This window comes from Stegostoma tigrinum, chromosome 2 (genome assembly GCF_030684315.1).
Source record: "Stegostoma tigrinum isolate sSteTig4 chromosome 2, sSteTig4.hap1, whole genome shotgun sequence".
NCBI classification, from domain to species: Eukaryota; Metazoa; Chordata; class Chondrichthyes; order Orectolobiformes; family Stegostomatidae; genus Stegostoma; species Stegostoma tigrinum.
The window spans coordinates 149,903,123-149,924,948 of record NC_081355.1 but is presented as its reverse complement, the minus strand read 5'-3'; the positions used below and the strand labels follow the sequence as shown (position 1 = coordinate 149,924,948).

Here is a 21,826-nt window from a genome sequence, read left to right as displayed (position 1 = left end):
GTCCAGGGAAGACGGACAGGCCAAGGGGGTGGGATGAGGTTAGTAGGTAGCTGGGGGTGCGGCTTGGTGTGGGAGGAAGGGATGGGTGAGAGGAAGAACCGGTTAGGGAGGCAGAGACAGGTTGGACTGGTTTTGGGATGCAGTGGGTGGGGGGGGGAAGAGCTGGGCAGGTTGTGTGGTGCAGTTGGGGGAGGGGACGAACTGGGCTGGTTTTGGGATGCGGTGGGGGAAGGGGAGATTTTGAAGCTGGTGAAGTCCACATTGGTACCATTGGGCTGCAGGGTTCCCAAGCGGAATATGAGTTGCTGTTCCTGCAACCTTCGGGTGGCATCATTGTGGCAGTGCAGGAAGCCCATGATGGACATGTCATCAAGAGAATGGGAGGGGGAGTGGAAATGGTTTGCGACTGGGAGGTGCAGTTGTTTGTTGCGATCTCAGGCAACCAGCTTGTAACCGATGTCCATTTCAAGCCCACCGACTCCCACAGCTACCTAGAATACACCTCCTCCCACCCACCCTCCTGCAAAAATTCCATCCCCTATTCCCAATTCCTCCGCCTCCGCCGCATCTGCTCCCACGATAAGACATTCCACTCCCGCACATCCCAGATGTCCAAGTTCTTTAAGGACCGCAACTTTCCCCCCACAGTGATCGAGAACGCCCTTGACCGCGTCTCCCGTATTTCCCGCAACACATCCCTCACACCCCGCCCCTGCCACAACCGCCCAAAGAGGATCCCCCTCGTTCTCACACACCACCCTACCAACCTCCGGATACAATGCATCATCCTCCGACACTTCCGCCATTTACAATCCAACCCCACCACCCAAAACATTTTTCCATCCCCTCCCCTGTCTGCTTTCCGGAGAGACCGCTTTCTCCGTGACTCCCTTGTTCACTCCACACTGCCCTCCAACCCCACCACACCCGGCACCTTCCCCTGCAACCGCAGGAAATGCTACACTTGTCCCCACACCACCTCCCTCACCCCTCTCGCAGGCCCCAAGATGACATTCCACATTAAGCAGAGGTTCACCTGCACATCTGCCAATGTGGTATACTGCATCCATTGTACCCGGTGCGGCTTCCTCTACATTGGGGAAACCAAGCGGAGGCTTGGAGACCGCTTTGCAGAACACCTCCGCTCAGTTCGCAACAAACAACTGCACCTCCCAGTCGCAAACCATTTCCACTCCCCCTCCCATTCTCTAGATGACATGTCCATCATGGGCCTCCTGCAGTGCCACAATGATGCCACCCGAAGGTTGCAGGAACAGCAACTCATATTCCGCCTGGGAACCCTGCAGCCATATGGTATCAATGTGGACTTCACCAGTTTCAAAATCTCCCCTTCCCCTACTGCATCCCTAAACCAGCCTAGTTCGTCCCCTCCCCCCACTGCACCACACAACCAGCCCAGCTCTTCCCCCCCACCCACTGCATCCCAAAACCAGTCCAACCTGTCTCTGCCTCCCTAACCGGTTCTTCCTCTCACCCATCCCTTCCTCCCACACCAAGCCGCACCCCCAGCTACCTACTAACCTCATCCCACCCCCTTGACCTGTCCGTCTTCCCTGGACTGACCTATCCCCTCCCTACCTCCCCACCTATACTCTCTCCACCTATCTTCTTTACTCTCCATCTTCGGTCCGCCTCCCCCTCTCTCCCTATTTATTCCAGCTCCCTCTCCCCATCCCCCTCTCTGATGAAGGGTCTAGGCCCGAAACGTCAGCTTTTGTGCTCCTGAGATGCTGCTTGGCCTGCTGTGTTCATCCAGCCTCACATTTTATTATCTTAGGGTGGAAAATGTATGTTTTTTGAGAATATATAATTTAACTTAATAGTAGACTTCAATTAACCTTATATAATCAGAACAAGCTTAAATGTTTTTAGTTCAAGAGTTGCTAAAAAAAAATGCACGACTGCTTGTTGATCCAGTGTGTCAAGGAAGCCGAACAAAACAATGTTTTAAAAAAAACTGTTCATCAGATGTGGGTGTCGTATTCCAATCGCTAATTGCTTGGAGGGCAATTAAGACTCAGCCATATTTCTGTGTGTCTGGAGGCGCACGTGGGCCAAATCAAGTAAGGATGGCAGATTTCCGTCTTTAAATAGCATAAGTGAAACAAATGGGATTTTAACAACAGTTGAAAGTGGTCGCAAGGTGGCCACTAGGCCTTTTTGTTCCAAGTTTTTATTGAGTTCAAATTTCATCCTCAGCTATGGTCCTGTCCGCAGACCATTAGAGCCTGGGTTTCTGGATTACAGTCCAGTGACACTATTCCATCACCTCCCCAAAATGTGGGGTTACAGACACAATTGTACATGAAATAGTGTATATAGCTTTTGAGGATAATGACTATAGACTAGATTAAGATATCAAACTTCATGTCACCTGATTTCCTGGATCTGTCTTCCAGTAATGTGGCTGACTCTATCCTGGATTATGTAAAGTTTTGTGAACACTTTTGTCGTTACACTCAGCCAGACAAATGGAGAGCATTTTGTCATGAGACTGATTTGCACTTGTAGGCAGACTTTGGTGAATCAGGAGATAGTCCTTTCTAGTAGCCACAGTATTTAGGTGGCTGGTGCAGGAAATGTTCTGAACACCATGCAATTTTCAGTAAACATTCCAAATTTTGCCCGACTGATACAGTGATGATCATTGAAGTTGGAACTGAGATGATTAGTCTCCAACAATAATAACTATCTTCTTCTATGCTAGCTATTTCAAACAGTGGAGAATTTCCCCGTGATTCTCACTGACTTCAGTTTTTCAGAGCTCCCTACTGCCATATTTGATCAAATTTTATCAAAGTCATGTCAATCTCACCTCTGGGGTCATGCAAAACAAGCAGTTAATTTACTAAAACTCTGAGAATATAAGTTAGTATTATCCCCACTGTCTTTCCAAAGCTTTTTAAAGTTATAGTAATATAAAGTCTGTGAAGTCTGTCCAAAAACAAAGTTGCTGGAAAAGCTCAGCAGGTCTAACAACATCTGTGGAGGAGAAAACCGAGTTACCGTTTCAGATCTGGAAACCATTCCTCAGAACTTCCTCTGTGAAGTCTTTGTTCAATAAACAGTTTGTTTATTCACTGCACCAAAAGGATACCTAAGAAAGAAGAGAGGGGGAAAGCAGGGAACTAAGAACTAACTAACTATTAAGTTAACCTAACATCTGTTGTTGAGAATTAGTTACAGCCTGTAAGAAAGGATAGGGTTCTGAACATCTTGAAAAATATCAACTGATCCAAGAGGATTTCTGAAGGTAATGTTATGCCTGAAAAACCTGAATGAAATTTTTGAAAGAATGGCTAAAGTCGTAGACAGGGACATTGGTAGATGTTATTAATGTGAACTTCTGTAAGTTATTTCCTAAATTCCTTCATGAAAGAATGTTTCACAGATTTGAACTGTTGAGCCGGTTAGGAAATTGGCTAAGTGGTGAAGACAGAGAGTTGAGTTAAACGGCAAATATTCTCGTTGGAAAATGTAGGAGAGGGAAGCAGAGGAGTGAAAAGATAATGGACTACGTCCAATCGCCTTACATGAAATCTTTAAGGGCAGCAGAGGATTGATGGAGATTGATCTGATTTGATTTATTGCTATTTTACCTGGACCGTTCGAGGCTAAGGGGTGACCTTTTTGAGGTTTATAAAATCATAACGGGCATGGATAGGGTAAATAGACAAGGTTTTCTCCCCGGGGTGGGAAAATCTCAAACTATAGGGCATAGGTTTAAGGTGAGAGGGGAAAGATTTAAAGGGATCTAAGGGGAAACGTTTTCAGCAGAGGGTGGCGTGTGTTTGGAAAAAGCTGCCAGAGGAAGTGGTGGAGGCTGGTACAATTACAATATTACAATTACAATGTTGTGGGGACCCAGGTTCAAGTCCCACCATGGCAGATGGTGGAATTTGAATTCTTATGACCATGATTCCATTGTCAATTGTTGGAAAACCCTATCTGGTTCACTAATGTCCCTTAGAGAAGGAAACTGCCATCCTTAACAGGTTCGATCTGCATGTGACTCGAGACCTACAGCAATGGGGTTGACTCTGAACTGCCCTCTGAGCAATTAGGGATGAGCAATAAATGCTGCCTACCCAGCAATGCCCTCGTCCCGTCAATGAATTAAAAAAAAATTGCAGCATGCCAAGGAAAGAATATTGGGTGTGCGAGCATGACACTATGTTAAAGTGACCACGTACAGGATGGTCAGGGTCATGCTTCTGCATGGACCGGAGGCGTTCTACAGAGTGGTCACCCAGTCTGCAATTGGTTTCTCCAATGTAGAGTAGGCCACATTGGGTGCAGCAAATACAATACACAAGATTGATGGAAGTATGGATGAAATGTGCCTTCACCCAGAAAGATTGTTTAGGCCCTTTGATGGTGAGCAGGGAGGAGATGAAGAGGCAGGTGTTGCACCATCTGTGGTTACATAGGAAGGTGCCGTTGGAAGCAGGGGTGGTGAAGTGGTTGAGGAATAGACTAGGGTCTCCCTGAGGGAACGATCCCTGCGAAGTTCAGATGGGGGAGTGAGGGGGAAATGTGTTTGGTGGTGGCATTCTGCTGGAATTGTCTGAAATGGTGGAGAATGATCCTTTGAATGCGGAAGTTGGTGGGATGAAAAGTGTTGTCAAGGGGGACTCGTTCATGCTGTGATGAGTGATGAGAAGGGCCGAAGATGGAAGCACGTGTAATGGGTTAGATGCGGTTGAGGCCCCAGTCAACCACATTGGGAGGGAAAGCACGGTAATGGAAGAAGCAAGCCATGTCAGCAGTGCTGTTTTGGAAGGTGGCATCATCTGAACAGATGTGATGTAAGCGAGGGAACTGGGAGAATGGGACGGAATCTTTGCGGGACGTTGGGTAGGGAGAGCTGAAGTGAAGGTAGCTGTGGGAGTCATTGGCTTTGTATTGGATGGCAGCGGACAGTTTATTCCCCAAAATGGAGATAGAGGCATAAAGGATAGTAAGAGAAGTATCGGAAATGAATGATATGAATATTGTACAAGTGGGTGGAAATTGGAGGCAAAATGAATAAATTTTAAAGGTCCTGGTGGAAGCATGAAACCTCACTGAAACGGCCGTTGATTTTATGTGCTGAAGAAAAGATTGTGGGAGGGGGCCAGTGTAGGACTGGAACAAGGATTGTTCCACATAGCCGATTTTAAAAAAGCAGGCATAACTGGGAATCATGCGGGTGGCCATAGCCACTCCTTCGAGTTGGCAGAATTAAAGGAGAAATTATACAGTGAGAGAACAAGTTCAGCCAGACAGAAGAGAGTGATATCAGAGATAATGGGAATTGCAGATGCTGGAGAATCCGCGATAACAAAGTGTAGAGCTGGATGAACACAGCAGGCCAAGCAGCGTCTTAAAAGAGAGAGGCGATGGATGGGAAATGTTCATGCCTCTGGTCAAGGAAGAAGCTGAGAGCTCACAGACCATTCTGGTGGGGAATGGAGGTATAGTAGGTTTTGGACATCCATGGTAAACAGGAGGCAGTTAGGGCCAGGGAACTGGAAATTGTCAGTATTGTGGACGGCATAAGAGGAATCATGGACAAAAACAGAAGTTGCTGGAAAAGCTCAGCAGGTCTGGCAGCATCTGTGAAGAAAAAAATCAGAGTTAACGTTACGTGTCTGGTGATGCTTCCTCAGAATTGTTCTGAGGAAGGGTCACCAGACGTGAAACGTTAACTTTTTTTTTCTTCACAGATGCTGCCAGACCTGCTGAGCTTTTCCAGCAATTTCTGTTTCTGTTCCTGATTTACAGGATCCTTTCAGTTCTTTAAGTTTTTATTAGATGAATTATGGATGTAGGTAGGCAGCATCTGGACACGTGGAGAGAGGATGGAGTCAAGGTAGGAGGAATTTAGCCCAGTAGGGCAGGAACAGGCTGAATACGATGGGTGTACCAGGACAGTCTGGATTGTGGATTTTGGGATGGTTGTAGACGTGGACTGTCCAGGTTTGGGAGACGGTGAGGTTGGAGGCAGTGGGGGGGGAAGATCTCCGGAGGTAATGAGGTCGGTGACAATCCTGCCCCTTTATTTCCTTGACACTACCAAGGTCAATTCTCAAAGGTCTTCTGCAGCACTCTATCAAATGGACATTGTTCCAAAGAGACTGATCTTCCACATAACATTCTACGGTTTTTTTTCTCAGATTTCCTTCAGATTTTAAATGTGTGTACTCCCATATCCATTGATTCTCGGAGCACCAAGCAGTTAACGTGCTTTTTACTTTTCTTGGCTTTCTGGGCCACTTGAGAACATTCTTTATTCTTTCCCTTAGAGAATTGATAAACCCTGTCAAACTAGAATATCAATCTGGAAGTTTGGCAAACAAGTCATAACCAGAAATTACTAAATTCATGTGTGAATCACGCAAGGCTAGAATCTTGACTACACATTTCTCTGAATTGAATTCATTTAACATTTTATTTCTTCTCAGAACCTCCGCAACCAGAGAATGTTTCGACCTGATACTCAGTTCCAGCATGTCATAACTGGCATTGGCTTAGTCAAACTGCACAACCTGATGCAGGATGTCTGATGATCTGCCTATGTTTATTTGGATGCAGTTGATCTGTTTGAAGTAAGATTGTGGATCCAAAGGCATGTGAGACTTCTGCTTGATGTATAATTCTATATAGTTAAAGGCTGTTGAAGCTTGACTACCCATCTTAAATTTCTTTTTCATTTACCTTTCATGCAATGTGCAACATAAAAATGTCTGCTGGTTTCTCTTCTTGATGTTAATAAAACATTGCTGGATTTGTTTATAGCTAATTGCAACATACTTTCAGCAAGACTAACTTAAAGAGAAATACCATACCCTTATTTCATCATTCAACACAGAAACAGCTTTATTTTAATTTCTATAGCTTTCTTTCAGCTATATTTCATATTTAGCTCACTGCCACTTCTCTTCGAGGCATGCCCACCTTGAAGAAGTTCTGCTCCTCTCTCCTACAGGATTTTTGCTCCAATCCTTTTTCTTGTCCACCATCATTAACTTTGCTGTTGCTCCTGGTGTTTTACAAAGCATTTGCTAAAACTTATTTCCACAGCCACATCACATTCCTCAGTGACCTTCTGTAGCTCCAAGCCACTCCACATAGATTCCAACTCCAGTTTCATCCTTCAAGCTTTGAATCCATCCAGGATCATTGGTTTTTCTGTGATGTTCAATGTTCCACAGACAGCTGTTTTTGCTGCATCCCAAGATTCACACTCAATGCTATGTGTCACACTCTCAACGTCTCTCTCCAACAGCATTGCATCTCGCTGGCTTGGAGTGGCACTGCTAACCAGTTCCGCTTCATCCTCTGGCTCATTCAAGGTGTTAACAATAAACTTTTTCTTTTCCTTAAGGGCATCAAGACACACAAGATACAGAAACTCAGAGGCCCACGCCCTCCAGAACTTTCCTTCTGTTCTCTCTGACTCCATTTCTTCTCCCAACCCCACTTCCTGTTGTATATATACAATCCATCCTGACTTTCCCAGAGAGGGGGACTCCATTACTAGGGGTCATGAGTTCAAAGTGAGAGGAGGAAAGTTTAAGGGAGATATGCGTGGAAAGTTCTTTACACAGAGGGTGGTGGATGCCTGGAACGCGTTGCCAGCGGAGCTGGTAGATGCAGACACGTTAGCGCCTTTTAAGATATATTTGGACAGGTACTTGGATGGGCAGGGAGCAAATGGACACAGACTCTTAGAAAATAGATGACAGGTTAGACAGAGGATCTCGATTGGTGCAGGCTTGGAGGGCCTGCATTGTTCTTTGTTCTTTCCACTGTCCAATGCTGAATTGTACTGCACAAAGGTCTCAGTTTTATCCCTTTGTGTCCCCACCTTAAGGAATTTTGGGTTTGACATGACGTTTGAATTCTTCTTCCGTAGCTTTTGCCTATTTCTTTGGACAAGTGTCTTCTCCCCCTCCTAAAGACCCCTTTGCCCCACTCCAGCACTCTCCCTGCACCTGAACTCCTCTCTCTGGTCTTTTCCCATTGAGAACTGTCGACATGGTTGCCTCAATTTCTATGACCCCCTTACCCATTCCAATCTGTCCTCCCTTGAACTGACTGTACTCTGTTCTCTCAGATCCAACCTTGACTTTGTAATTAAGCCTGATGACAAGGGTGGTGCTGTTGTTGTCTGGTGGAGTGATCTCTACAGTGCAGAGGCTGAGCGCCAGCTCTCAGATGCCTCCTCCTATCTCCCGCTGCACCATGACCTCACCATGGAAAATCAGGCCATTGTGTCAACCACAGTCACTAACATCGTTTCATCGAGTGATCTTCCCCCACTACTGCCTCTAAGCTCAGTCTCCCAACCCCTGACAGCTTGATTCTGCCTGTTTCCCAGAATCCACATACAGGACTGCTCAGGCAGACCAATTGTTTCTGCCTCTTCTCTCTGTTTGGGTTCTATCCCCATCTATCGTTTAGCCCTTACCCCCTCTCCCCTGCCCTTTCTTCTGCATAGAACATAGAACATAGAACAATACAGCGCAGAACAGGCCCTTTGGCCCTTGATGTTGCGCCAACCTGTGAACTAATCTAAGCCCCTCCCCCTACACTATCCCACCATCATTATCCATATGCTTATCCAAGGACTGTTTAAATGCCCTTAATGTGGCTGAGTTCACTACATTGGCAGGCAGGGCGTTCCACACCCTTACCACTCTCTGAGTAAAGAACCTGCATCTGACATCTGTCTTAAATGTATCACAGCTCAATTTGTAGCTATGCCCCCGGTACAAGCTGAAGTCATCATCCTTGGAAAAAGACTCTGACTCTCCACCCCAACTAATCCTCAGATCATCTTGTATGTCTCTATTAAATTCTCTCTTAGCCTCCTTCTCTCCAATGAGAACAGACCCAAGTCCCTCTGCCTTTCTTCATAGGACCTGAGCTCCAGATCAGGCAACATCCTGATAAATCTCCTCTGCACCTTTTCCAAAGGTTCCACATCCTTCCTGTAATGGGGCGACCAGAACTGCACACAATATTCCAAATGAGGCAGCAGTAGCGTTTTGTACAGTTGCAGCATGACATCACGGCTCCGGAACTCAATACCTCTGCCAATAAAACCTAACACACGGTAAGCCTTCTTGACAGCACTATCAACCTGGGTGGCAACTTTCAGGGATCTATGTACATGGACACCAAGATCCCTCTGCACATCCACACTACCAAGAATCTTTCCACTGACCTGGCATTCTGCCTTCCTATTATTCCTCCCAAAGTGAATCACCTCACATTTATCCATATTAAACTCCATTTTCCACCTTTCGGCCCAATTCGCAGTTTATCCAAGTCTCCCTGCAACCTGAAACATTCTTCCACACTGTCCACCACTCCACCGACTTTAGTGTCTTCTCAAACTTACTAACCCATCCACCTATGCCTGGGTCCAAGTCATTTATAAAAATGACAAACAGCAGTGGTCCCAAAACAGATCCATGAGGCACACCACTAGTAACTAGACTCCAGGCTGAACATTTTCCATCAACCACCACTCATTGCCTTCTTACAGAAAGCCAGTTTCTAATCCAAACTGCTAAACCTCCCTCAATCCTGTGCCTCTGTATTTTGTCCAATAGCCTACCATGTGGAACCTTATCAAAGGCTTTACTGAAGTCCATGTACACCACGTCAACTGCCCTTCCCTCATCCACATGCTTGGTCACCTTCTCAAAAAACTCATTGAGGTTTGTGAGACACGACCTGCCCTTGACGAATCCATGCTGACTATCTCCAATCAAATTGTTGCTTGCTAGATGATTATAAACCCTATCTCTTATAATCCTTTCCAAAACTTTTCCTACAACAGATGTGAGGCTCACAGGTCTATAATTACCTGGGTCATCTCTACTGCCCTTCTTGAACAAGGGCACAACATTTGCAATCCTCCAGTCCTCTGGTACTAAACCTGTACACAATGAGGAGTCAAAGATCAAGGCCAAAGGCTCTACCACCTCCTCCCTAGCTTCCCAGAGAATCCTTGGAAAAATCCCATCCGGCCCAGGGGATTTATCTACCTTCACACCTTCTAGAATTGATAACACCTCCTCCTTACTAGTAGCCTGTAACTCAGTCATCTCCTCTACAATATTCTCCTGTTCCTCAGTGAAAACAGATGAATAATAATCATTTAGCACCTCTCAAATCTCCACAGGGTCCACACACAACTTGCCACTTCTGTCTTTGACTGGCCTTATTCCTACCCTTGTCATCCTCTTATTCCTCACATACCTATGGAAAGCTTTAGGGTTCTCCTTTATTCTACCTGCTAATGTCTGCTCATGTCCCCTCCTTGCTCTTCTTAACACACTCTTTTTAAATCCTTCCTAGCTAATCTGTAACTCTCCATCGCCTCATCTGAACCATCTCGTCTCATCAGCACATAAGCCTCCCTCTTCCACTTAACAAGATTTAATTTCTTTAGTAAACCACGGTTCCCTAACCTTATCACTTCCTCACTGCCTGACAAGGACATACCTATCAAGGAAACACAATATCTGTTCCTTAAACCAGCTCCACATTTCGATTGTCCCCATCCCCTGCATTTTGCTAACCCATTCTATGCCTCCTCAGTCTTGCCTAATCGCATTATAATTGCCCTTCCCCCATCTATAACTCTTGTTTTGTGGCATGTTCCTATCCCAGCATAAAAACCAGCTTTTTCCTAGCTACCATCAGTTCTGAGAAAGGGTCACCGGATCTGAAGCATTAATTCTGATTTCTCTTCACAGATGGTGCCAGAACTACTGAGCTTTTCTAGCAATTTCTGTTTTTGTTTCTGCTTCCTTTCAATACCACCAACAGGTAATTAGGTGATTTCAAAAATACTTACCCTTTGAAACTGCAAAAATTGCAACTAATACATGAATTGACTTACTTTCCCAGGAGGATATTGCTAAAAATGCTACCATCAACTTGATCATTTTCCTGCAGTAGGGAATCCATTCATCCGCATTAGGATCTTTACTGTTGACTTTTTTTCAAAACCCTGAGCCACTAGTCTCACTTTAGTCTCATGTATCCCTTCAGGGAACACATTTTCTTTGTAAATGCAATGCATGCAACAAGGAACATAGAAAGTAGGAGCAGGAGTAAGTCATTCAGCCTTCGGAGCTTTTTCATCATTCAGCATGATCATGGTTGATCCATATATCTGCTTTCTGTCCATAAAGTTGCTGTTCCCTATCCGGTACCTCAGTGGATATGCCAAATTCTTTCCAGTTCTTGAACTTTCTTTGTTTGGCATTGTTATCAATTTATCCTCTCGTTTGTTTGCAACCATAAAGATTTCACAATCATAAGGGGCCTTTAGACCCATTAGTATCCCTAGTAATTTTCCTCTAGTGTTAGTTATTATGTTTATTTATTGCGAATGTATCTCATTAAGACAGCGGTGAAGTAGGGCACCTGAGCTGCAGCTCGTCTGCTCAAAGTGCTTTTCTTTTCTTTTCTTATCTTTTTTGTCTCTTTACATTTCTGTTTACCTCCTTTATTTACCTCTTGTCCTGAGCTTGGACAGATCCAGCAGCAGCAGGAATTCCAGCACAGACTCCTGAGCCCAGTGCAGACCTGGTGGCTGTGGCAAATGGGCACCGTGGCAGTGCTGAGTCGGTCCACTGTAGATCACTTGGCCGTGGCGAGCGGGTCCAGCGCGGACCCCTCGGCAGTGGCGAGTGGGCCCAGCACTGGCCTCAGAATCGGCAATATCATTGGCGGTCGGGACGCTTGGTGATGTGGAAGGGCATCACGGCTATTTTGAGTTGGACCCAGCAGCGAGAGATGCAACTGTGACGTCGGTGGGTCTGGCGCAGTTGGCAGCGAGCTGATGATGGAGGAGAATCGGCCCAGTGGCCATAGATGGCACCTGAAGCGTACTTATTTCAGCATTGGTTGGGTCTGCTGTAGATGGTGGCATGATAGTGAAGGAGGCATGGCAGCACAGATGTCATTGTTGATGAACTGACTCAGGACTGACAGACTCTCTTCAAGCTCTATCTTTCTATCTTTTTCATATTCTTAAACTGTTCAAAATGGCGCAAGATTGTGGCAACAAAGGAAAAACTTTTCAGTGTCTTTTACTGTTTGTGTCATTGTAAAATACGTGTGACAATAAAATTATTCCTTCACTCTTTCATATTTGCTGCCCATTTAACCTCTTGGTTATTTATTATTTTTGCAATACTTTTAATGTCCTCTACTATGAAGACGGATGCAAAGTTTTACTCAACTCCATTGCCATTTTCTGATTTCCTCTTATTATTTCCCCAGCCTTGTTCAATAAAAGATCTGTGTTCACTTTTGCATCTGGCTTCCTTTTTATATACTTAAGTTGATTTTTAAAAAAAACAATCATTCATGATAGAATTGTCCAATTTAGATACATTCATGAGACGAGGCTGTCGCTAGCTAGACCAACATTTACTGCCTATCCCTAATTGTCCAGAGGACAGTTAAAAATCATCTACATTGCCGTGGTTCTAGATTTGCATGTAGGCTAGACCAGGTAAGGTTAGCAATTTCCTTCCCTACAGGCCATTAGTGAACCAACTGGGTTTTCCCTGAAACAATCAGCAATGAATTCATGGTCACTATTAGACTCTTAATTTCAGATTGTTATTGAATTCAAATTCCACCATCTGCCATGGTGGGATTTGAGCCTGTGTCATTACCTTTGTCTATGGACTAGCAGTCCGATGATAATACTACTAGGCTGTTGCTTACACACACTCCCAATCCCCCTTGCTATCTGTTTTTATATTACTTTCTAGTTTGCACTCAGTTTACTTCGGCAAAGGCTGCAATGGGCTCAGGAGCTGATTGGCTCTGGCAGGATCAAATGATGCATCACAGTGACAGTGATGGCCCGGTTGATGACACTCTCCCTCCCATTGCTGATGATTGAGAGTAGACTGATAGGCAGTAATTGTCTAATTTAGATAAGTCCTGCTTTTTGTGGCCAGGACATTGTTAACTTGAAGCCAGTGTTATAACTGTACTGTAGCCACTTGACTAGGTGTACAGCTATATCTGGGGTATAGGTTTTCAGTGCTGTTGCCGTAATATCTTCAAGTGTTGGCTAGTGTGGGCTGGGTGAGAAGTTAGGCAAGAAAAAAGGTCGAGGAATACTGGCAGAAATTTAAGGAAATAGTTCACATCTGACAGCAAAGATACATCCCACTGATGAGGACGGACTTTAGGAAGGGACTTTAGGAACTGACCTGGATAACCAAGGAAGTTCGGAATGGCATCAGATTTAAAAGAAATCTGAAATCTGGCAAAAATTAGTGGTAAACCAGAAAATTGGAGAAGCTTTAAATTCCAGCAAATGATGACCAAAAAGAAGTACAGGGAGAAAATAAACTGGGCAAGTTCAGTAATAGCAGAGCATTTACAAATATATAATGAAATCAACAGAGTCAACAAAGCTTCGTTAAGGGGAATTCATGCCTGATAAATTTATTAGAGTTCTCTGAGGAAGCAATAAGCAGGATAGATATAGGGGAAACCAGTAGATGCAATTTATTTTGATCCAATTAGGTTGTGTTGTGTTTTATTGGGTCCTCCATATAGACTACTCAAGATAAAAGCCATGGTGTTGTAAATATATACTAGCAAGGACAGAGGTTTGGCTGACTAGTAGAAAATTGAGAGTTTAGATAAAGGGGTCATTTCAGGATGGCAACCTGTAATTAGTGGAATGCTGCAGGGGTCAGTGCAGGGGCCACATTCATTTACAATAATAATAAATTGGATGAGGTGAGGGAAGGTGATGTACTATTGCCAAGTTTGCATGAGTGAGTGGGCAAAAACTTGGCAGATTTCAAAAAAATTTGTTCATGGGCTAGGCTGGCATTTATTCCCTGCCCCTAATTGCCCAGAAGATAGCTACGAGTCAGTTACATTGCTGTGGATCTGGAGTTGCATGTATGCCAGACCAAGTGAAGAAAGCTGATTACCTTCCCTAAAGAACGTGAATGAACTAGATGAGTTTTTACGATAATTAACAGTGGTTACATAATCAGCATTAGTGAGGTGACCTTCTAATTCACAATGTTTATTAAATTCAAATTTCACCATCTGTTGGTGGGATTTCTGGATCATTAGTTTCTGGGATCACTAGTCCAGTGACATCACCGTTATTCCTCAAATGGACTACGTTATGGGAAAATGTGAGATTATACAATTTGGCAAGAAGAGTTGAAGTGCAGAACTTTGCAGGACAAAGAGATGTTTGGGAGTTCTTGTGCAAGAATTACAAAAAGTTACTGCCAAAGTTTAGGAACGCAAATGGAGTGTTGGTCATTATTTTGAAGGAATGGAGTATAAAGATAAGAAGGTTTTGCTAAAACTATACAAAGCACTTGTCAAACTGCAGCTGGAATTCAGTGGAAAGTTTTTGTCCCCACATCTAAGCAAAGATATACTGACATTTGGGCCAGCCCAGACAAGATTCATTAGATTCGTCCCAGGTATGGAGGGATCTTCTTACGATGAGAGGCTGTGCAGATTGTACTTGTACTCCATGGAGTTTTGTAGACTGAAAGGAGACTGTACTGAAACACACGGATTCTTAGGAGGTTGTCAGAGTCAGCCTGTAGAATTCTGTACTGCAGAGGGCTGTCAAGGTTGCGTTGTCAAGTATATTCAAGGCAGAGATTTTTAATCAATAAAGGAATCAAGACCTATGTGGAGAAGTAGCATTAAGGATTATCAAATTGGCCATGACTGGATTGAACAGGGAAGCAAGCCTTTTGGGCCATATGGTGTACTTGTGCTGCTGTATCTTCATGTGTTATGGCCCTTAGCCTTTGCAGTATCCTATGTCTTTGGCCATTTTTTGATATTATATGGAGTGAATTGGATTAGTTAAAGACCACCATCTGTGATTTTGAGGACTTCCAAAGATAGTGAGATAGATCATCCATTTGGCAGTTTCAACAGAAGAAATTGTAAATCAGTTTTCTGACCTTCCATATCCTTTATTTTATACTCTCAAACTAAAGATCTTACCTCCTGTCCCTTATCTTGCATATTTTGCCAAAGTTTAAATTTACTGAGGACTTTCCCCATTCTTCCTGTAATAATGGCTTTCCTTCACACAATGGCCAACTGGAGTATATGTTACTTGGATGCCAACTTTTGATTGTTGTCGCTGGGGAATATAGCCTCATCCAATATGTTTATGCCAACCTATCTCAAGGAATACACCTCAGTAATTTGGTTGTCATGCTGCAAAATTGTTGTTCTTGCATCAGTACCTGTAACCCTGGCCAGACCTTTACATTCTTTCTGCTCTTCCTTTTCATAATATACCATGTCCCTTGGAATAAAGTTTATTTCTGATTGCCTTTTATGATTCCATAAGTCTTGCTTAATTGTATCTGAAACCTCCCCACTTAATGAATGCGCTATTTCCCCTATATGGACCATTTGTGCACGCAGGAAAAAGTGGAGCAAATTGTAGTCCCTTCCCAAGCAGATGGCTGCTCATTACTGAAGGAGTTTTGTTGGATTCCTCTCAAAAACAAATTGATATCGACTTTATTTAATCCAACCATTTGCAGTGAGCTTTTTGCATTGCCTCCCCATTGCCAGGGCAGATATTCATTTCCAACTTGTCTGGTCCACAAGGATTTTATGAAGCACCTCATTTATTACAACATGACTTATTCCATGCACACCATTACTAAAGGGCTGTCCACTGCTATGTTCATTACCACAGTATTCATATTTTTACACGTATACTTCAATTCATCAATGACAAATTTCCAATCTCATTGTCAGGATTTTAGCCAGTGTCCCCAGTCTGGTCCCTGTCCATTGCTTCATTACCCTGTTTGCTATTATTATTTTCACTCATATAATCTAGTTCCCATGTCTATGAAGTGCAAGATGAAAACACTTTTCTCTTATTGCATTCATTCATAACTATCAACACAACTTTGTTAAGACCCTTGCTGCAAGAAGCTGCAATGGCATCCTCCTATATTTCTTGTTTATCTCATCATTGTCTAATCTATAAATTTAGTATGCTTATCATGGCTTACTCCTGTTTTGCTTAATATGATTTTTAACTTGTGAGAGGATGGATGGGCAAAGTGCCAATGTAGTTAAGATAATTAGTCTCTTTTTCCCTCTATCTGCTATCTCCTGATGCTATAACACCTGCTTAATATTTCCATTTATGAAGTTAGGTCTTGTTAAGGGAATAGCAGGTCCAGATTGTGTGACAACAAATTCACTGACTCCCCAAAAATCATTATCTTGTTGTGATCTATGCCTGTTTTTATTTGATCATTTTTTGTAGATGGTGTTCTCATTTAGTGGTCATATTCCAAGATTCTTTTGACTTTGGAAGAACTCCTACAGATTGGGGGGTAGCTAGTATAACCAAAGTATTTGGATCTGAGGAAACAATAACTCTGATTTCTCTTCACAATGCTGCCAAACCTGCTGAGCTTTTCCAGCAACTTCTGTTTTTGTGTCTGAAAATAGAGATAATTATAAACTAGTGAGCCTGACTCTGGTAGTGGGGAAGGTGCTAGAGTCCATTATCAAGGATTTTACAGGAGAGCTCTTAGAAAACAGTGGTAGATCAGACACAGTCAGTACAGATTTACATTGGGATGTATGCCTGATGAATCTACTAGAATTCTTTGAGGATTTTATTAATAGAGTTGCTTAAGGGAAGTCAGTGGATGTGGTTTGTTTGAACTGTCAGAAGGTGTTGGACAAAGTCCCACATAAGTGATTAATGTGTGAAATTAAAGCACATGGAATTAAGGGTAGTATATGAGATGGACAGAAAATTAGTTAGCAGACAGGAAACAAAGAGCAGGAATAAATGAGTCTTTTTCTGAGTGGCAGGCAGTGACTAATGGAGTACTACAGAGATCAGTACTAGGACCCCAGCTGTTTACAATTTGTGTTCACTATTTTCTAATTAACCTGTTCAGAGATGTTATTACCACCTAAAACAGGTGCGACTTGATTTAGATGAGGGAACTAAATCTAATATCTCAAATTTGGCAGAAAACACAAAGCTTGGAAGTAGGGTGAGTTGTGAGGAGGATGCAGGGATGTTGCAGTGTGATTTAGACAGGCTGACTGAGTGGGCAAATGCATGGCGATGTATTATAATCTATATACATGTGAAGTTGTTCATTTGGGGTATCAAAAATAGGAAGGCAGATTATTAGTTGAATGACTGTAAATTGAGAGTAGGAAGATTTGATGTCCTTGTGCATTAGCTGCTCAAAGTAAGGGTGCAGGTGCAATAGACAGTATAAAAGCCAAATTGTATGTTGGTCTTCGTAGTGAGAGGATTCAAGTACAAGGAAGTCTTGCTGCAATTGTACAGGTGTTGGTGAGACCACAAAGGAATATTGTTTGCAATTTTGATCTCTTTATCGGAGAAAGAATGTTCTTGCTAGAGAAGATTGACCAAGTTGAATCCTTAGATGGCAGGACTAGTTTGTTAAGAGAGATTGAGGTGATTAGGATTGTATTTCCTGGAGATTAGATGAATGATGAGGGAATCTCATAAAACCTATAAAATTCTATCATCATTATATCGCTTAGATACAGGAAGGGTATTCCGAAAGGTGGGAGAGTCTAGAACCAGGCATCACAAGATAAGGGTAAGGGATAAATCTTTTAGGACTGAGATGAGAAGAAGTTTCATCACCCAGAGAGTGGTGAACCTGTAGAGTTCACGACCACAGAAAGTGGTTGAGGCCAAAACATTGTGTTTTTAAGAAGGAGGTAAATCTAGTTCTTGTGGCTGCAAGGATCAAGGGACATAAGGGAGGATGGCATTAGGGTATTGAGCTTGATGATCAGCTATGATGTTGAACCCCAGAACTTGGCACTCCCTGAGCCAAGCTATTCCAGTACAACACCAAGTTATAGTCCAACAGGTCTATTTGAAGTCATAAGCTTTCAGAGCACTGCTGCTTTGTCAGGTGAAGTCACTTGATGAAGGAGCAGTGCTTCAAAAGCTTATGATTTCAAATAAACCTGTTGGGCCATAACCTGGTGTTGTGTGACTTCTGACCCCACCCCAGTCCAACACTGGCACTTCCACGTATTGAATTGTGGAGCAGACTCAAGATGTCAAGTGGCCTACTCCTGTTCCTACTTTTATTTGTCTGTGTTACAACAGAGTATTCCTTTGATGCTAAATTTGATAAAGTGGTTTATCCCAGCAATATTACGAGGAACCATCATTCTTGTTGGTGATTTCAGCTTGTTGTCATCCCAAACCTGAAGCTCAAAACCTCTTAATTCTCTAACCTTATTTCAGTCCTTATTACTTTTAGGGTCTAACGAATATTATAACCAGTTCATCTTGCACCCCACGTTGTGGACATGTATATGGTAATAACGTCTGGATTACTACGTGACTATGAGTTCAGCAGAGGTTAAAGTTTCCAGAACAAGTAATTGGACAAACTGACAGAAAAATCTCAGGAATTTAACTTCAAGCACAGCAATAGGACGACTATGAGGAGGCAGCAGTCAACATAGAACTGAGGGTGTTTTATTTAAATGCATACAATACTGAGGACTTGTGCTCCAGAACTTGTTGCTCCCCATGCCAAGCTATTCCAGTACAGTTGCAACACTGATATCTACCCAACAATGTGGAAAATTGCCCAAGTATGTCCTGTAAACAAAATGCAGAACAAATCTAACCTAGCCAATTACCGCCCTGTCAGTCTACTTTCGATCATCCGTAAAGTGATGGAAAGTGTCATCAACAGTGCTATCAAGCAGCACCTGCTGAGAAATAACCTGCTCAGTGATGCCCAGTTTGGGTTCCACCAGGGCCACTCACCTCCTTATCTCATTACAGCCTTGGTTCAAACATGGACAAAAGAACTGAATTCTCGAGGTGAGGTGAGAGTGACATCCCTTGATATGAAGGCTGCATTTGAACGAGTGTGGCATCAAGGACCCCTAGCAAAACTGGAATCAGTGGGTATTGGGGCAAAAAAAACAAAGTTGCTGGAAAAGCTCAGCAGGTCTGGCAGCACCTGTGAAGGAGAAAACAGAGGTAATGTTTTGGGTCCGATGTTCTGAGGAAGGGTCAAAGGTATTGGGGGCAAACTCTCAGGTGGTTGGAGTCATACCTGACACATAGTAAGGTGGTCATGGTTGTTGGCAGTCAATCATCTCAGCTCCAGGACATCTCTGCAGGAGTTCCTCAGGGTAGTGTCCTCAGGGTCAACCATTTTCAGCTGCTTCATCAATGACCTTCCCTCCATCCTAAGGTCAGAAAGTGGGGGTGTTCGTGATTGCACAAGGTTCAGCACCATTCGTGACTCCACAGATACTGAAGCAGTTCATACTGAAATGCTGCAAAATCTGGACAATATCCAGGCTTGAGCTGATACGTGGCAAGTGGTATTTGCGCCACACAAATGCCAGGCTATGACCATCACCAATACGAGACAATCTAATCACCATCCCTTGCCATTCAATGGTGTCACCATTACTGATTCCCCCACTATCATACCATTGACCAGAAATGCAAGTGGACTCACCACATTAACGCAGTGGCTACAAGAGCAGCCAGAAGCTGGGAATACTGTGTTGACTAACTCACCTCTTGACTCCTCAAATCCTGTCCGACATCTAAATGGCATAAGCCAGGAGTGTGATGGAATACTCCCCACTTGCCTGGTTGAGTGCAACACCAACAACACTCAATAAGCTTGACATCATCCAGGACAAAGCAGCCACTTGATTGGCACTACATCTCCAAGCATCCACTCCCTGCACAAACCAATGCTCAGTAGTGGCAGTGCATACTATCTACAAGATATGCATTGCAGAAATTCACCAAGATCCTCAGACAGCACCTTCCAAACCCATGACCACGTCCATTTAGAAGGACAAGAGCAGCAGCTATATGGGGACACCACCAGCTCCAAATTCTCCTCCAAGTCACTTACCACCCTGACTTGGAAATATGTTGCTGTTCCTTCATAGTCGCTGGGTCAAAATACTGGAACTCCCTCCCTAATAGCATTGTGGGTCAACCCATAGCAGCAGGACTGCAGCAGTTCAAGAAGGCAGCTCACCACCACCTTCTCAAGGACAACTAGGGATGGGCAAGGAACGCTGATCAGCCAGGGATGCCCACATCCCACAAATGAATAGAAAAAGATACAGTATATAAAACAAAATAAATGAACATGTAATGCAGAGTGAAATTGGCAGGTTTTTGTTTAGGTATCACAGACATACATGCAAGGGGATCAGGACTGTGAACTAAATATCTGAGGATGCACGAGAGGAGAGGCAGATGTGCACAGGTGGGAAGGGTTGTCCTGTTAGTTAGAAATGAAATTAAAGCAAGAAGAAGTGATATAGAGTCTGAGGCATATATTGTGTAATGATAGAGTTGAGGAATTGCAAAAAAGACCCTCATGGGAGTTATATACAGGCCTCCGAGCAGTTGTCAGGATGTGAAGAGAATAAATCAGGAGATAGATATGACATGTAAGAAAGGCACTGTTACAATCATCATCAGAAACTTCAATATGCAGGTGGACTGGGAAAATGACGTTGGTAGCATACCTCAAGAAAAAGAACTCAGAGGATGTCAATGAGATGGATTTTTGGAACATCTTGTGGTAGAGCCCCCTGGAGAACAGGTAATTCTGGATTTAGTGCTGTTTAATGAGGCAGACTTGATTAGGGGGCTGAAGTGAAGTAATGAACCCCTGGGGCAGTAAGAATAATATGATGGAATTCACCCTGTACTTTGAAAGGAAGAAGATTGAATCAGATGTAATGGTGAGTTTTGAGAAGATTTGTAGCTCAGGTTGAGTTTCTGGATGTGAGTTTGCTCGCTGAGCTGGAAGGTTAGTTTTCAGATGCTTTGTCACCATTCTAGGTAACATCATCAGTGAGCCTCCGATGAAGCGGTTAACCCAAGGAAACCTAAACAGATAAATAGAAAGCGGGACATAACACCAGCGCTTCATTGGAGGCTCACTGATGATGTTACCTAGAATGGTGACAAAGCATCTGAAAACTAACCTTCCAGCTCAGCAAGCAAACTCAGATCCAGATGTAATGGTATTATTATTGAGTAAAGATAACTACAAAGACATGACGGAGAAACTGGCCATAGTTGATTGAGACGGAGCCAAGCTGGGAAGCTGGTGGAGCAGCAATGGCAGGAGTTTCTGAGGGTAATTTGGAAAGCCCAGCAGAAATTCATCCCAAGGAAAAAGAAATATACTCAGGGAAGGATGAGGCAAATATGGCTGACAAGGGAAGTCATGGACAGCATAAAAGCAAAAGATAAAGTGTATGATGTGGTGAAGATTAGTGGGAATCCAAAGGATTGGGAAGCATTTTAAAATCATCAGTGGGTAATTAGAAAAGCAATAAGGGGTGGAGAAGATGAAATTTAGATTAGATTAGATTAGATTCCGTACAGTGTGGAAACAGGCCCTTTGGCCCAACAAGTCCACACTGTCCCTTGGAGCATCCCACCCAGACCCATCCCCCTATAACCCACACACCCCTAAACACTACGGGCAATTTAGCATGGCTGATCCACCTAATCTGCACATCTTTGGACTGTGGGAGGAAACCGGAGCACCTGGAGGAAACCCAGACACGGGGAGAATGTGCAAACTCCACAAAGACAGTCACCCGAGGGTGAAATTGAACCTGGGTCCCTGGTGCTGTGAGGCTGCAGTGCTAACCACTGAGCCACCGTGCCGCATTAAATATGAGAGTAAGCTAGCTAGTAATA

At 43.6% G+C, this 21,826-nt stretch overlaps 1 protein-coding gene across 6 annotated transcripts in view; it reads left to right on the top strand.

The window, feature by feature from the left end:
* The window catches only part of xylb (xylulokinase homolog (H. influenzae)), a 280,173-nt gene that overhangs the window by 79,177 nt on the left and 179,170 nt on the right, over nt 1-21,826 (top strand). The window contains exon 16 of one of the 6 annotated variants that reach the window (XM_059640109.1): nt 6,468-6,498. The exons of the other annotated variants lie outside the window; for them this stretch is intronic. Within the exon in view, the coding sequence (XP_059496092.1) occupies nt 6,468-6,469 (2 nt within the window). The 3' untranslated portion in view covers nt 6,470-6,498. Of the gene's footprint in view, nt 1-6,467; nt 6,499-21,826 lie in introns of those variants that run through there. 6 annotated transcript variants of the gene reach the window in all.